Source organism: Anser anser (assembly GCF_964211835.1).
Source record: "Anser anser genome assembly, chromosome: 17".
Taxonomy (NCBI): Eukaryota; Metazoa; Chordata; class Aves; order Anseriformes; family Anatidae; genus Anser; species Anser anser.
The window spans coordinates 4,292,742-4,309,318 of NC_139738.1; the positions used below are offsets into that span (position 1 = coordinate 4,292,742).

Sequence of the window (16,577 nt, forward strand, 5' to 3'; positions counted from 1 at the left end):
CAGGCTAGTCCTTTTCTAACCAGTTAGTCTTAACATTTTGTTAAGAGCTTTTTGTCCTCCCCTTCCAACCACCTCAAGTCACTTTCATCTTTCCTGCCTGGTTGCCCTTCAGCTCTGTCGGTCTAACAAGCTCTGCTCTTTGCAGCCCCAACTTTTCTTTCTTCCCCTCCTCTGGCTCCCCTCTTACAGTCCATAACAGGCAGCCAGCACCCATCTTGAGCACAGCTCTTTCCATCTTGATATCCTTCGAACCTCTGTGAGCTTCAAAGACCCCCCAGGATGGTTGCTGGAAGCCAGCACACAGCTCCTGCCCTTCATTCTGCCACAACCCCAGGTCCATGCACGGGAGCACACTGAGCACAGGAGCTCCAAGGTGCAAAAAGACATCGCAGTATATAGGATAAACTAAAAGACAACCCTTGACATACAAGATAACTTTTTTTCAAAGGCTTGTAATGCAGACACAAGGCAGGGCATTGATGCAAAGCCCCCTGACAGAGCAGCCAAAATACCTCAAGGGGCTTTCAGTCACTTCTAACACTGCAGAACAAACACCTTTCCCTCTGCTTGCTCTCTGCAGCATCCAGGCTCATTTCCTCGCCTGCGGTGCAGCTGGCCTCCAGCAGAGAACATTTTAGGATCAACCACTTAAATATGGGGCACAGTTATAAGCCACAGAAAAGCAGATATCTCACATGGGAAGCCTTGTGCAATCAGTAACAGACACTGTTGCTCAATCAGTTCTGAATATAACCATGGGCCAGCACCACTTCTTGCTCCAGGGCCCCGGCTGCTTCTAGCCCTGTAAAATGGCCAAAGTTTTAATCTGAGTAAAGTTCATTCACAACTGTGAATGCACGGCACCTTACACAGCACTACTCTGTTGTTACCCTGCCCATTTTTTCCATAAAGACTTGAATTTTCTCTATTTGGGCAAGCCCTGGGAAAGCTCCAGCTCTGCCCAGAATTAGTCCCACCTACCTTACAGTGTGGCCTCATCTGGAGAAAATTCAATTGGTAATCTCATGATTAGGCAACATTTGTAATCTCACACAGCTGAGGCACCACAGTCCATAAGGTCAACAGAACCTATGAGGAACAAGCCCCACACACTGTTCTTTTCACAGATCATAGCAATAGGCCAGGGGGAACTAGACATAATAATGCAAACCGGTGAACAGATTTGCTCGAACTCATCAACAGTTTACGTTTCTATATATATAAAATGATAGGAAGAGATATTCATCTACGTATCAGTAGAAGAGATTTGTCTTCTGGCACATGCCTTGGCCAGTCTTTACGCCAGACACACAAGAAACCTGAAGACTGACCTCGCAACAGTTCCCCATCCAAATTCTTCAAGGTGCCAACGGGTCCATCACAACATGCTTGAACAACATCTCGGTAAAGAAACAGAACTTTATTTTGTAGAAGTTGGAGAAAATATTAAAAAAAAACCACAAGCAAGTGAGGAGCTGTAAATAAATTAACACAGTATCTCCAACCAACAAACTGTCCCCTCCCCAGCCCTGATACAACACTCCCGGGACAAACACTCCCGGGACAGGAGCAGGCCATGGGCTGTGCTTTGGCAGAGGCTGGCTGGAGGCCAGCACGAGGCCAGCACGTGCCAGGCATCCTCCTGCGGACGGCAAGGGCTGTCCTTGCTAAAGGCCGGGCTGGTGAGCCCAGGTGCCCCTCAGCACCGGGAGTCTGCGGAGTTGAGATATCCCCAGGAGGCAATAAGCATGCAGCCACCACGCACCCTGAGGATGATGATGACCCCTGACCACCAAGGAGGAATAAAACGTGAAGAGGAACCATCCCTCGCCACCAAACAAGTGTGTCTGCACACTGTTGTCCGTATTCCAGTGAAGAACGGGAGCCAGGCCAGAGCTCCCCGGGAGACCTCACACCTCAGGACTGAAACCCATGCCCAGGACAGTCCTGTCCAGCTGCTACTAAAGTTTCCCTATCCCCGTATTTGTTGACCCCAGAACTCACAACAACATCTTTGCCCTGTCGGACAGAAAAGCAAAACCCCAAACAATTTTAAAATTTATGGTGGAAGGAGAGGAGAAGGAGGGAAGAAACCCAAGAGGCTGGAGCGCAGCCAAACAGTATCTTCCAGAAGGTCCTGAGCAAAGTTCAGGACCACCGCAGCTGGGATCTGCACGCCCAGGACTGGGACATCTTCATTTTCCTCGGCCACTCCAGCGGTGCTTCTCCCCGGCCTTTAGCTCCCTCTGTGGGACTCTGGGATGATCCTGCACCTGCACAACATGAAGCACAGTTAAAAATCCCGAACCGTCCCCTCTTCCTGCACCAGGGCGCCCCGGTTTGCTCTGGGACAGGACAAGAGGCCTGCTGAAGCCTGAGCTGCAGGGGGCATCACCCTGCAGAAGCTGGAAAGAGGCATGGGGGGGAAAACAGGCTCAGAGTCCAACTGCTCCAGCCCGTGCCTGGCACGGAAGACTTCAGACATCTCCACAGACAGCTGATGCTGCAGGGAGCACTGTGCTCCTGCACTTCGTGCCAGAGACTGAAGGGGACCTGCCGGGAGCAGCCACACATTTCTGCAGCCCATCACAGACCCTTCCTCTCCCATTATCCCATCCCTGCGACTACTTAGGCTGTGATCAGCTGCAGCGTTAGAAACTAAAGACACTTCTAGGAACTTCTCTGTTGGCCGTTTTTACTTCCCTGGCCTTGCCTGCGTGAAGGCTTCTGTCATCAGAGATTTTCCACTTGTATCAGCACAGGTGCTGCTGCCAATAGCTGATCTTCACGAACCAGCATGCTTCCCCGAACCCCAAGGAGCAGGGAATGTTATTCTGTCAAGCTGCACATTGTTCCAAAAGCATTTCTCAGCACTCTGCTGTTATGGAAAAAGGGAAATTGAGAACAAGGAGTCTTTTTTGATTTTGTTTGCTTTGCTTTCCCCTGCTCCTTTAGCCAAGTTGGTGACAATTCTACTGTCTCTTCAGGGCTGGCTCTAAAAAAGCGAACACAGCACAATTCTAAGTCTTGTAACATTTAAGATTTACTATCCTGCCTTTCTGCAAGAACAGTTTTTAATATAGCTCCTCTTTTAAAGCCACGCGGGGTTAACACAAGGTTGAGCTACCAAGGTTGCTACTTAGCTGTTAGAAGTTTTAAAAGAGAAAAAAAAAACAACTTCTGAAAGCAGGCAAAACTTCTTGAAGTCATCTATACCAGAGATAAAAGATGCTTGCATCTATCCTTCAAAGGCTCTGGGGATGCTAAAGAACTGAGCCCCTTTCCAGCCCCATGAAATGGGTTAATGAGCCCTTGAGGACTCCACCTTCCCAAGCCTACACAGCTCTTGTACAAGAGGGCTTAGATGTATTAATATCTTAATAAAGTTATTCCCTGAAGTGAAGACTTGGCATTAAGAGGACTCGCCTCTGCCTAGTCCCATGAGGTCACCGTACCATGCAGTTTGTTCTGCGTGTTGTTAAGGTGACTAAAATTAAAGTGGTACGAGCAGGTTTGGAACAGCTGGGTGCCTGGAGCAGTGGGAGCCTGACAGCTGCCCTCTCTCCCCGAGCAATTCCTGAGCTTTCTGCTCTTTCTGCAAAAGCTTGTTATACAGATTAAAAAGAATTGTTTATTGATTTAAAAAAAATCTGCCTTTTTTTTTTTTTTCCCCCCTTCAGGCTTTGTGATCTGGGAAGACCAAACCAGAAGTACGTGAGAGAGGTACAAAGACCTGCAGTACATCCCCCTAAGCCTCCTCTCCAAGCTGTTCAGCCCCTGCTGCAGCCCACGCCCCAGAGCAGCTCGCTGCCTCCCAGCTTGGCCCTTTCACTCAGCATGGCCTGCAGGCTAAGCACAACTGTGGGAGGACACGGGGCTTCATACCCTTCCTGGAGAGACTGCAGTTCCCAGCACATTTACATTAACCTAAGCTGCCAGGACAGCTGGGCTTTGACTACCTTCAGCTACACAAGAGCGCTATCAGAATCTGCAGGCAGAAGCCCACACAGAGCCCCAGCCCCAGGGGCTCCTGCATGGATTAAATCCAAAACTCCTGCACGTTCTGCAATTATCACTCGTTAGGTCAAGCCCAAGGAATCAAGACACTTACACAGATGAAATCAAGTACATCATCCAGTGTCAAACCTTGTACCTGAAGCCACAAAGAGCTGATGCCAAGCTTGGCCTCCTGCAGGTTTCCTACATAAACCTGCAGGAGTCACCAACCCCCAGGCGCCTGTTGTGACAAATGGCAGCAGGGGCTGCATTACGATACGAGGAACACTTTGGGCACTAAATGCATCTGAACTGTGCAGTACCGAAGAGATGTACATGTCATCCCTGCAGTCAGGCAGGGAACACACACAGCAGGAGCAGAACCCTACCCCACAGGGGAGCCCTTCCACCCCAGTCCTCCCCAGCTGCAGCTCCCCAGTTCTGGCAGTGGGTCACGAAGCCAGGCAGTTTACCCAGAGAGATGAAGTCAGTGCAGAGCCGTGGGCAGCGCAGGCTCAGGTGCTGGAAAGCAGAGGTTTCGTCCGCTCGGGGTCTGGCACGTTCTCACTCTCAGCGGGGTCTGGGCGCTGCCGGTTGCTGCTCGACCTTGGTGAAGGCCAACCCGAGTCATCATAGCGGTAACAGCACAGAGAGGAGAGCAGCCGAGCCCGGACCACGCGCGTACAGAGGACAAACATAATGCAGTTGGCACCTCCTTGGAACGTGTTACCGATTCCCTGCAAGGGGGCAAGAAAGGAATTAACCAGTGCTGTTTGTACCGACACCCCCCACACCCAAACCAGCAAACATCAAGTCAGACCAAGTCACATCAAGTCAGGGAGTGCTGTCAGCAGCTCCCACCTAAGTGAGGAAAACAGAGGAAAAACCAGTCTCACACCCCAAAACGGCACAGGCTGCTGTTGTGCCACTCCTGCAGCCTGGTCTGGGTGTGCAGCAGGCTGACCCTGCTCCAGGACAGGCACCCAGCTTCTCCTACAAGCAGCTTGCCTGTAGCCAGCACTCCCACTGCAGTTATTCTCAGTGTCCGCTAGATGATGCTGGAACAGCACTGCTGAGCATCCCAGGGAGCTGATGCTCTTGCAAGGCGCATGTACTGTGCCAGCCTGAGCTGCATCCTGGCACAGAAAGTGATGTTGAGAGCAACAAGGCTCCGTCTCCCTTCCAGACCTTCCTTCTAACGCACTGCCTGGCCAATACTTACATGCAGGACAACCAGGACTGAGTTTTGCACTGCAGGGGAGTTGCAGAGCGTCAGAATGAATCGCACAGTGCTCCAGATGCGGAGGATGATGAAGATGACAGGGATGAGAATCAGCTTTTTATCTGCTATGGAAGTCCGGGGCTGAAGCGGTGTTCTTGAGAGAATGGGGCGATACTCTGAGAGCGCTGCATGCTTCCATGGAGATGGAGGAGAGACAAAAATGTGAACAAAAAGGCTACACACTCCAGACATTGAGCTCTGGGGATTCTTTCCAAAGCCAACCCAGTTTTTGCATCCTGTGGGCAGCTGATGGACACAGTTACACAGCACTGGTCTTGAGACACATTCTGCCCTCACTATTGCAAACATTCCTGCTAAAGCCAAGGAGTTGCAAATAAAGGAGATCCAGCCCTTCTTAGAGCTTTATTATGCCCTACATTGCTGGGTCAGACAAACAAATCACTGCTGCAGGAACCTGCTCTCCCGGTGCCTGGCTGGGCACTTTTACAGATCCAGCAATCCCACCAGCCTCCAGCAGTCCCTGTGAGGGACCTGGTGCTTGAGTTCTGACAGCATACTGTTAGCAATGGGCTTCCATAGGTTTAACAAGCCGGCAAGCCTCTGTAACACTACAGGCAGAAAAAAGTTTCTGGGATCTATGCCCTGGATAAGGGCGGTTGGAGGTACAAGGCCCCGGGACCTTTCCATGCTGGAAGCTGCTGGATGGACGCAGCAGCCTGGATGGGGGAGAGCAGGTCACCACAACCCATGGAGCACCTGCGGGGACACATGATCATGAATACCAGGATGGCAATGTAGGTGAAGAGATTAAAACTCAGGACAGCTGACCTGCTGAAAACTATTTCTCCTGCCATCAGGGCTACTGAACACACACAGCTTTCATGCAGTGTCCTCCTGTGCTCCGGTACTCCCAGCCCTGACTCCTCAGCTCTCATTTAGAAAGACCCTCGCATGCACCCAGCCCCACATGCTGCTCCTCCGACCCTGCTACGAGCATCGAGTGGCTCTCAGCAGGACGGGAGAGCAGAGCAGCCATGTGTCCCTGGCAGAGCAGGAGGGGGATCGGCTTTCCAGGCAGTCACGTTGCTATCTTCAACAGCTGCTGGAACATTGAGTCCTGTCTGCCTTGTGTCCGTAGTGGTGACTGGCACGAGCAAACCCTTCCCAGCTTCCCTTCCCCGGGTCCCTTGGGACTTGTACAGACTGTGCTGTTCTTCCAGCTCATCTGGGAAACCTTGCCCTCACCAGAGTTGTGTTTATCCACTACTACTACTGCCATAGCTTCACCACAGCAAGCAGGTGTGCACGGCAACACTTTCCAGAAGGACATTTATCCGGATTTCTTTTTCTAATGCAACTAACTAGGTGTTGTTCTTTCTGCCAATCTCATAACTTAGATTTCATTTCTATTATGCAAGTATTGTCCAATACGTCTGGATTCTTTGTGTTCACCATAAACAGCAGCAAAGAAACCTCTGAAGCCTGCAAGTACAAATAGGGACTCAGACACAAGCTGTCATTAGCGATCCTAAAATGACTGTGGTTAGGTAAGTCAGACCAGAGGCCAAATTCAGGCTTGGTACAAGTGGAACTGTATGGATGACTGATAAAAGCTGAATTTTGTCCTTCACACACTGTCTCAATTCCTAGTGCAGGACTCACATTTCATCTCGTAACCCCTTAAGTTTTCAAGAGGCTTTCACATTCTTCTGGTGCTAAGTCATTGTGCAATGATGCTACGGGCTGCTGACTCAGCGGTACTGCTTCTCCCAGCAGTTGGACGTATTTCAGCAGTTTATGAAGCAATTCTTGCCTGTGTAGCTGCTAATACACAGCGAAATCTTCAGAGAGTGGGAGGATACAATCACACAGCAAGCCTGTAATGTGATCTGAAAGCAGCAAAGTACTCACCGCTCTATTAATGTGCTTCTTGATGAGGATGTAGAGCACCGGCAAAGTCACATAGGCCAGGATCTCCCAAACTTTCCCCGTTAGCAGCATCCACAAGAGCCGATCCTCTGCATCCAAGTTGACCCAGCACCAGCCCACAGAAACATTGGAGGCATCGTAGCCAATCTTCTTCAGAGCAACAGCCGCAACCGTAATGCAAAGGGGTACTCCCCAGCTGAGGAAAGAACGAAAGAAGCAAGTTTAAGCTGAGAACACGCTCAGTTTAGTCCCTCCAAACTCCCTGGGAGAAATGTGTGACGGATGAAGGGATCCTTCATTACACAGGATGCCAATTCCTCCTGCAGGATGCCAGCACTCCTGCACCAGGCCTAAGGGAAGAGGTTGTGACAGGCAGGCCTCTGACAGCACCCCGTGGGGAACACAAACCCAGGCAGACCCCACTTCAGTTCCCAGGGATCCACTCTAGGAACTTGGGACCTCAGGCCTGGAGGACGCATAAAGGACAGACACATAATGATGCGCCAGCCTGAGCACAGAACTGGAACCTGGCCTGCACACCTAGCAGGAGAGGTCCAGGATTTGGCAGGAAAAGCAGGGTACAACGTGCCCATCCTGCAGGAGCCAGCCATTCGAGAGCAGGCTGGCCCGTTCACAGCTTTCAAAACACATGCAGCCAAACCCTCACACTGATTCCTACGTGACACTTTGCACAGGTGACACAAAGAAATCCATAATTTCATTGCATCATTTCTGTTTTTGTAGTTGAAGGTGGTGCTAGTAGTAGTGGTGGTTTGCTTTTTTTGTTGTTTTGATGGAGATGTAGTCAATATTTGGGGAGCAAGAGTCATTTCTCAAGGACCAAGGGAAAGTTTCTTCCCAAGGAAAAGCACTGGTTGTAACAGCATTAAAACTGGGGTAGCAAAGAGGAGTCAGTTTCACATCATTTGGAGCTGTGTTTTGACTTCAGCTTCTGTCCTGCAGCAGAGGCAGATATAGGGAAGCACCTAGCAGAAAAATAACTGCGGTGACACACATGGACTAAGTCACTCAGCAGCTCGGGCTGCCCACAAAAAGCCATGAGCAAGAACTGAAAGATTCCCCCAACCCAGATGTAAAAACACCCAGCCCCTTCCCGTTGGCTGTGAATAACAAGGACTTCACAGAGCTGCCCCAGCCCACGATGTACAGCTCACACGTCACTCCGTGGCTGAAACACTGGAGCTAAACACATCACCTGCCCTTCCCACATCCACCCTCAGAAAATGTTTCTGAGGAAGCTTACAAGGGATAGTTCCTCTAAAAATGACAAATGCCTCAGGGAGCCGAGATTGAGCTTCCAGCATGAACGCCCTGCTCTCACCAGATGCGAAGAAAACAAAGCTGCTACTGTACCAGTCTCATCACCTTCCTGGTTCATACTTATATTGCTGGTGGCCTGGAGGAGCTGCAGGGAACATGGACAGGATCATGCTCCTAACATCAGTTACACATACACAAAACGAATGTAAATGGAAGGGTATAAGAAATTCGGAGTCAAATTTTCAGCTTTTTTTTCCAGCTTTTTCACCTGGAACATCCTGTTGCCCTCTTGTGTTCAGAATGGCTGGTGCTAACCCAAGCTGGCGGTGGTGTTTAAGGGCAGTTCTGCTGCAGGGAGTCCTCCTTGTGCTGTTATCAGAGCCTTCTGAACACACACCAGGCATCACCGCCACCATGAACATTCCTACTACGCCTCTCAAAACCTTCTCATTCTGGTAAAAATGGCGAAGTGGCCCAAGAACAAGGATTTTAGGCTCAGAGGTTCATATTTCAATGCCTGGAAGAACTGACCACTAAGGTAAGGATAAGCGCTCAAGAGAACTGGCCCTTCCTTAAGAAACCATATTAAAGGACATAAGCACAAATGAGTCCAGCAGCAGGACAAAGGAAGTGTATTAAGGAACTAATTTGCCTAAATAATGATCTCCATGGTGACCTGAAACTGAAAGAGAATGATACGAGAAGATCAAACTGGGTCAAATTACTAGTTATAAATATAAAAGAACAGTGTGAGGACATACAGACACACAAGGAGAGGCTACAGTATGAACTAACAGCTCACTAGCAAGGGACAGAAAAAAAAGAAATCTTCCAGTACCTAACCAATAAAAGAAAGAATGGGGAAGAAAACTGCCACTCATCAGGAGCCTAATTTATGCTTCAATTTTCACAGAAAGAGTGTATTGCGATCAGAAGGTTATCACAACTAACATTAAGCACAAAGGATTACAAAACCAAAGTGAAATTGGAAATAATCTAGAAAATAATCAGACATTTCAAGGAACTTCATCAGTTCCAGCTTATTTGAAAATGTTTTAGAAAAGGGGAAAGGAGAACTGAGACTTATGATTAAATTATTTTTAAGAACCCCCTAGAGAACAGATTACCAAGGACTGGAAAATACCAATGCTTCATACTTATCTAGAAGAGCCAGAAAATAATACATTATACACACCCAAAGCAAGTTTGAAGACTGGAATAAAAGGGATCCAAGATAGCACGAAGAGGCAGAAATTTTCCTTTGAGCCCCACAGTGTAATTATGTAGGTTGGGCCTCTCAGATCTAAATGCCATCAGTGCAGGAGATAAAAGGAGGCAATCCCATCCCTCAGGCAGATACAACTGCACTTATTTCCCTAATAGAGCACCCAGCAATCCATTAATACAAATTTATCCAATCCAGCACATCACTCCAGATTAACACAAGTTCTGCATTTATATGAGGTGAGGCGAGGACTCACGCTGTGCTGGTTTTCTTGTCCTCAGCGTGCCTGAGGTCGGATTGCTTACCACCACACTTTGATTTACTCTGGACAGGTGCTTCCTCCCCCACTGGCTCCTGCGAGCAGGGAAGATTCGCAGTTGTTGGCCTGCACAGGTCAGACAAGCAGCCATCCTACAGCAACCTGCAGCTGCTTCCTGATGGGAACTGGAATTTTTACTCTTCAAGAGAAATATCAGGCTTCTGGAGATCCAAGCCAACTTGGTTCAAGCACACGCCGTAAGCAGAACTCCAGACCAAATCTACTCCCAGTTTAATTTCTGCATTTTCTTACCCAAACATTAACCGAGTCTGCAGTACCCAAGCACCAAGCTGCTGGTACCACACAGAGATTCCTCCCAGAGAATTTAAAAGCTGAGACACCAGCAGCCAGGCAGTTTCCCTTGGCTTGGCCTGACCTACAGCCTTTTCTGAACAGAGAGGTAAAGCCGCAGCAACATCCAAGAGATCCCTGCACCTCACAGGCAAGGCTTAGGGACTTCGACTGTCCAGTTCTGAAGTGCATCACTGGCACAGTCGTGACAGTACAGATGTACTTCAGTCTCAGATGCACAATACAATAAATAGTACATGAAAGGGTCTCAAGTATTCCATATATATATGCTTATATTCCATATATATACATATATATATATATACTTACAAACATCTGCACAGCCCTTTCATGAAATGCAAACACTTCAGAGGTCAACATCAACCACTATCAAATACAAAGCAAGAAGCAATCCCTTGGTGGGATCTGGCCCACTTCTTGCCCTGAGTTTGGATCAGCTGCTCTCAGAGCAAAGAAGCCATTGCCTGACCAAACGATGCTTGACATTTAGAAACCCAGAACAAGTGAGGTAGCCTGGAAACGTACACTCCCAATGCCAGAACTTGCAGCTTACAAGTACTACAAATATTTTCGAAGCTAGCTGCAAGCTTCTTTTCAAAGCTCATCTGAGCTCAACAAACATTTAGAAACAAACCAGGGCCCGCAGTTGCCCAGTCTAGCTCTAAAAGAGGTGCATGTGTTACCATGACTCAACTCGATGAGGAACAAACCCGTTCATCAGGTTTCATCCCCTGCAACGTCCTGATTTCCCTAAAAACAAAATTCCAGGTAGTAACTTCCAACATCGGCTTAGCCAGCTCTGCTCAGCTAAGGAACAGAGTCTCTGGTTATGCTCAATGTTAAAGGAGTATGCGTTGCTACAAACACTCGCCCCGGATGAGCAGCTGCTTGAGAGGGCTGGAAAACTCGTGCACGACCAAACCCCGTCCTGCCTTCCATCCCTGCCAGACGCGCATCTCAGCACAGCTCTTCGCATGGCGGTCACTGCATGACCGTGTCAGCAACCTGTGAAGTGATAAAAGGAAAAAAAAGAAGCCCCAGGTTCTTGCCTAGACAAAAATACGTAAACTTATCTCTAAATCCTTAGAGCATTACCTGTCTTTTGCCCCCTTTTATTTTGCCCCCAGCTGCTCTCCCTCACCCATCCCCTGCAGCTAACGCACACACTGGGATCTTTCCAAACTAGCTGCAAAAATTCCTACATGCATGGCACAAGATTTTTCTGGCCAAAGCACAGCAGACAGCCAGAAGGACTCTGAAGCACTGAAAAGTGTTGGGGGGAGCCCCTGCCAAGCACAAGGTCCAGAACTTGTGCTTATGATGGAGTTCTCAGGTAGCGACAGAAATGCAGGGAAGGAGGACGCGTCAGGAGGGGCTGGGCGGAGGACAGGTCCTCACTTGTTTTCCCTGCTTTGCACACAGGTTGTAAAGCAAGAAGACGCTTTGAGCACAGAATGGGAGTCACCACTTATGAAGCAGAACCTGGAAATAGGACTTGGATGAAAGCTATCTACGCTGCCCTTTAAACAGGGCAAGCAGAGCTGAGCAACACCTAGAGCAGAAGATGGCATTTGATTTTGACTGCAGAGCCCTGCAAATAAACCTAGCAAATTCACCCGGAGGAAGTTGAGTTTGAACACTCCCTTCCTCTCTCGCAGCGCCACGGTGCTCTCGGGATTTGACTGCTGTGAAGGAGCGCACAGATTAGGGCCAGCAGCACTTCGCTGAGCCTCCCCGAGCTTCCTTCTGCACCCTGTATCTGATGAGGCTGAGCAGCGTTAAACCAGGCAGAGATGTTTAAGTACAGACCCAGCTCACGCTCAGAGCAATTAGCAGACAGGGAAATTACAAGTGGGGCAGGTTTGCAGCAGCTCTTTGATGCAGCCTGATGCAAACAGCATGCCCGTGAAGAAGTCAGGCTCCTTGTTTCTGTTCCCTCAGCCCCAGCAGCTCTTCACCAGCGATTCCTCTTCACAAGTCACCCAGTGCAACATCATCCTCAACTGAAAGGAAAAAAAAGAAAACAAGCTGCCTCCTGTCTCATTGCATTTCACTTCATCTCCCGCACGCGGTGCTGGTGCAGCCAGCCACATGTGCAGGCACCTCGGGCTTGCTCGCAGGCAGACCTGGCCATCGAGCAGCAATTAAAAGAGGTGGGGCAGGATTCCTGTCCTCCCTGATTCCCTCTTAACTTTAATGTCTTTCACTGCCCCATCTTTACTTAGCTCTAATTCAATCATCTCCCAAGTCACGCTGTCGACAATAAGAGGTGACAAATATTTCACTGAGAAACAGACCGAATAAAAACCATTCCTTTGCTTGCCCTAATGCTTTTTTTTTTTTTTTTTTTAAGAAATCATTCCTCATATAATTTAGTACAAAAGCCTGGCAGCCCAGAGCACTAAGGGATCACTGTTTTGCTCGGCGTGGAGGTAGCACATGATCACACAAGCTCAAATTGCATAATGAAGGCTTTTACTAAACATGATGTGGAAAATCAGCTCACTAACCAGCAGCAACCAAGACATCGAGCTACACTGTGGGCTGCTTTGTCTCGCTTTCAGTCAAACATGCCAAAACAACCTTCAGAGCGCTTTTCTCGCAGCCTCCTCACTTGTGGTCTGGGTTCCCCTAGGAGCGCTGGGTTACAGCAACCTGCTAAGAAACGGTAGGACAAACAGACCCGGCTGACACGGGAAATCCGGGAAACGGATCCCAAACACGGGAGCTTGGGCAGCAGCAGGCAGGGAGTGCAAACACAAGTTTTCGGGTTATTATTGCTAGGATGTCAGAGCAGGCTGCGGAGGGGGAGAAGGCAGGATTTTGAGTCACCGGCACATTTTTTTTTGCAACTTAAGCAACCCGTTTTAACTTTTCCACGTCTCTATTTCTTCTCAAGGGCGCGGCGAGGGGGGGGGGGGAACAAGCAGGGCTGGTTAGTCCCAAAGCAGCAAAACCCCTGGTCTCAAGCAACTCGAGAAGGGCACGGCATCCCCAAGGAGCGAGCGGGCACCGTGAGCGCAGCGTGCCGCACGGGGGGCACCCACGGGCTCCGCGCCTCGCCGGGGCGGCCGGTGGCACCCACCTCACCGCGTGGAAGCAGCAGAGCAAGCCGGCCCCCGTGGGCGAGCCCCTCACGATGGTGAGGTAGAGGTAGAGGGCAATGGCCATGGTCCAGAAGAAGGAGCTGGTGTTGGCGAAGGTGGACAGGGCGCCCTGCAGCACGCAGTCCCACGACGTCCTGTCGAAGTCCTGCAGCACCCCGTAGAAGTAGGAGAGGGCTGAGAGGAGGTCGGCCAAGGAGAGGTAGAGCAGGAGCTGCCTGGGACGAGTCCGCAGCTCCGGCCACAGGGCATGGGTGCAGAGCAGGAGGCTGGAGCCCAGGCAGGACAGCAGGCAGGAGGCCAGCACCACCGCCCGCTCCGCCGCGTACAGCTCCGTGGGGGGCAGCGGCCGGGGCATTGCGGGGAGCCAGGCGAGCACCCAGCCGGCAAAGGGTCGGAGGGGAAGGGAAGGGATGGGAAAAGAAGGGAAGGGAAGGGCCGGGAGCGGCGGAGCTCCCTCCGCAGCCCCGCTGCCGCCGCCCCGCCCCGGACACCCCGGCGGCGCCCCCCCAGCCCGCAGCCGGCTCTGCTCGCAGGGAGAGGAGCACAGCTGCCGGCAGGGAAGGGGAAGGGCCGGCTCGATGCCCTTCGATTTATTTTCTCTATTTTTTTTTTTATTTTAAACCGTCGTCCCGAAGCCATGCTTGCTTCCTTTCCTCTGCAAGCAGAGCGCGCAGCTCGCCCGCAGCCCAGCAGAGCCCCCCAAACTCAGCGGGAGCCCCCCGACCCCTTTTTGCTTTCCCCATCTTTACCTTTTCCTCGCTCCACAGCACCCTCGACTCACACCGTAGCTTGTGGACCTGCAAGGCAGACACCCCTAAGCAGGCACTAAAAGGGGGTTCACTACCACGTTAAGCACATTTCGTATTTCTGTCGTTAATGAACGGTGTCCTTGTTCGCTTTGCTGATACTTCCTTGGCTTCCCCGCAGGTAACTCGTATCTCTCAGCTTTGATTCTGGTACCGATGTGCTCAGTTTCCAGTGGAGTTTGTTGTTGGTTCAGGTGTCTCATTCCCTAAAACAGCTTAATCCTTCTTGTTCACCCTAAAACAGCTTAATCCTTCCCCCAGCAGGAGCAACAGAGGATCCCAGCTGAGCTCAGATTTTAGCAAGGTTTATCTGACCCACAAAGCCAGGTGCCTTATCCCACACCTTACCTTCTCCTAGGAACCTGAAGCCATCCAACACACCCCAGAAACCCCATTTCTAACAAACATCTTCTATTTACACAGTGCTTTTTGCCACGATGCTGTTTCAGTTTTACATCCCCATCTTCCAAATGGAGAAGGGGGTCCTCAACATTTTAAATCACGTATTTTTGCCACCTTACACTAAGAACACACCAGTTTACAACCAAGTTTTTCAGGATAACCAGTACTTAACTCTGTTTTTTTCCACTATTACCATTTTACTGGAAACCATCTCGGAGCTGCTTCTCCTGTGCTGTCCAAACCCATCCCTTCTGCCCCAGATCCACATCCAAGTACAAGCCACACCAGCACTTTCCAAGAAGTTACTGGATGGAACTTCAGCACATTTTAAAATTCAATTTGCTGATTCTCCTGCAATATACAGGCTTGGCATACTTCTTGTTCACTTTGATGCATCTGTCATTTGCTCTGTGTTAAAAGTCACTGTTTAGAAACAAGATCTTTCTACGTACCTTTCTGACCTTTAACACTCAGTTAACTTCCATCAAGCAGGCTTCTACATTTAGAAGTACATTTAGAAGTTTATTGTGGCGCCTGATGCCTTCTGTATGTTCTTTATAGAAAAAGGAAGCTGCAGCAACTTGTGTTTCCCCTGCACACAATCTGACACTAATAGCACTAACTAATCATTATTCCAGGCCTGCTTTAGCTACCATCTGACCTTCCAAAAAAAAAATTTTTTTTTTTTTGGGTCAAGGCTGCATTCCCAGTGCTCGCTCTTCTGTTCTTGGCTTCTTCCTTGTTCCTTGGTTTCCCTTCCCCCACTTTTATAGCACAAAAGAAAGGAGACAGGCTCACCCACCTAGCACAAACATCCGGACAAACCACTTCATCTCCAGCCCTGGATCCTGAAAGTTGCTTTTTGGGAGGGAGGGAGGGAGGGAGGGTGTGTGTGTGTGACTGATGTAGCTCTACAATACAGCTCAATTCTGAAGCCTTGCAAGACAATTTATTTCCACAGCTTATGGCCTGACTTAAACTCGTTTAGAACTGGATAGCAGGGAATACCTGACTTGCAACCACAAGTTAGCAGAGCTGCAAATTTTGGTGTTGTCCAGTTTTACAGAGATGTATTTTGCCCTTGGCAATCAGAAATTAATAGGACAGGCACAGGATCTCTTCCTGCTTCCTGAAAATAGGAATATGGTTAATTTGCACACACAAGTCATCATTCAGCAGCAGGGCATGCAGAGGTAATGCTGCAAAACTGAGTAATAAAAGGCAGATAACTTCAAGACTTGGACTACCTTCTATTTTTTGACTTCTGCATGTGCAAGGCATCCATCCACCGCCAGCATCTCTGTGGCATTCCTGTAATCTTGGTGTCGTTACCTTTAATCGCAGGGCAGCGGTGCAGCTGTCTGCCTGTCAGTCTCAGGGAATCCGCAGCTGTCCAGAGAACAGAAAGATTTGCAAACTGCCTAAAAATACATGACAATTCTAAGAAAGTATTGTGTGTAGCTCAGAGCAGGGAGAAGTCAAAGTCACAGGGTGGTGAAGTAATCTGCTACTTGGTGGAAGGGCAATTTCTTTTTTTTTTTTTTTTTAGCTACTTAGAAAGCTTTCTGACACGCAGGCTGCCCCCTGCATCTTATAAAACATCAGTTGAGCTGTAATGACAAATTCACTTCCACTAACCAAGACGTAGTGTACTGACATTTGCAAAAAAGGCTTCAACAAGATTTTAGGTTTTGTTTTAACTTTGCCTTTGCAGCTGGCCAGGAAGGTGGGCTGAGGCATAGTCCTCTATTAACTGGGAACCTGTTTTATGCCTCAGGGTTTTTAAGTGATTACTAGGGGCTGAGACCCCCCAGCCCTTCTTGCATACCACAACCACGATGCTGGCATAGTACTTCATAACTCTCAATTTTGTGCCAGAGCAGTGAGACAGCTTTTGGCAGAAACAAGGAGCTGTCATGGAAAAGGTACCTGCGCCCAAGTCCTGCTCTCACTCCTT

At 49.4% G+C, this 16,577-nt stretch overlaps 1 protein-coding gene across 2 annotated transcripts; it reads right to left on the reverse strand.

Annotated features, from left to right (window-relative positions):
* Window positions 1-1,404: 1,404 nt before the first annotated feature.
* On the reverse strand, window positions 1,405-14,120 carry GPR157 (G protein-coupled receptor 157). 2 transcript variants are annotated; one of them, XM_083802950.1, is made up of 5 exons: window positions 13,391-14,103; window positions 7,151-7,364; window positions 5,219-5,410; window positions 4,470-4,733; window positions 1,405-2,273 (listed from the first exon to the last, which is right to left on the reverse strand). In XM_083802950.1, the coding sequence occupies exons 1-4, from the start codon at window positions 13,765-13,767 to the stop codon at window positions 4,512-4,514; spliced, it is 1,005 nt and encodes a 334-aa protein (XP_083659076.1). In that variant the 5' UTR covers window positions 13,768-14,103; the 3' UTR covers window positions 1,405-2,273; window positions 4,470-4,511. The 2 variants fall into 2 exon arrangements, with proteins under 2 accessions (XP_083659076.1, XP_083659077.1); XM_083802951.1 differs by lacking the exon at window positions 5,219-5,410 and having other exon boundaries at window positions 13,391-14,120.
* Window positions 14,121-16,577: the final 2,457 nt, after the last annotated feature.

Coding starts and splice junctions, on each gene's coding strand:
- GPR157 (XM_083802950.1), bottom strand. CDS start 13,767: ATGCCCCGGCCGCTGCCCCCCACGGAGCTGTACGCGGCGGAGCGGGCG. Junction 7,365..13,390: donor TGCTGCTTCCACGCGGTGAG/GTGGGTGCCACC, acceptor TTCTTTCCTCAG/CTGGGGAGTACCCCTTTGCA. Junction 4,734..5,218: donor CAGTCCTGGTTGTCCTGCAT/GTAAGTATTGGC, acceptor GCCCCCTTGCAG/GGAATCGGTAACACGTTCCA.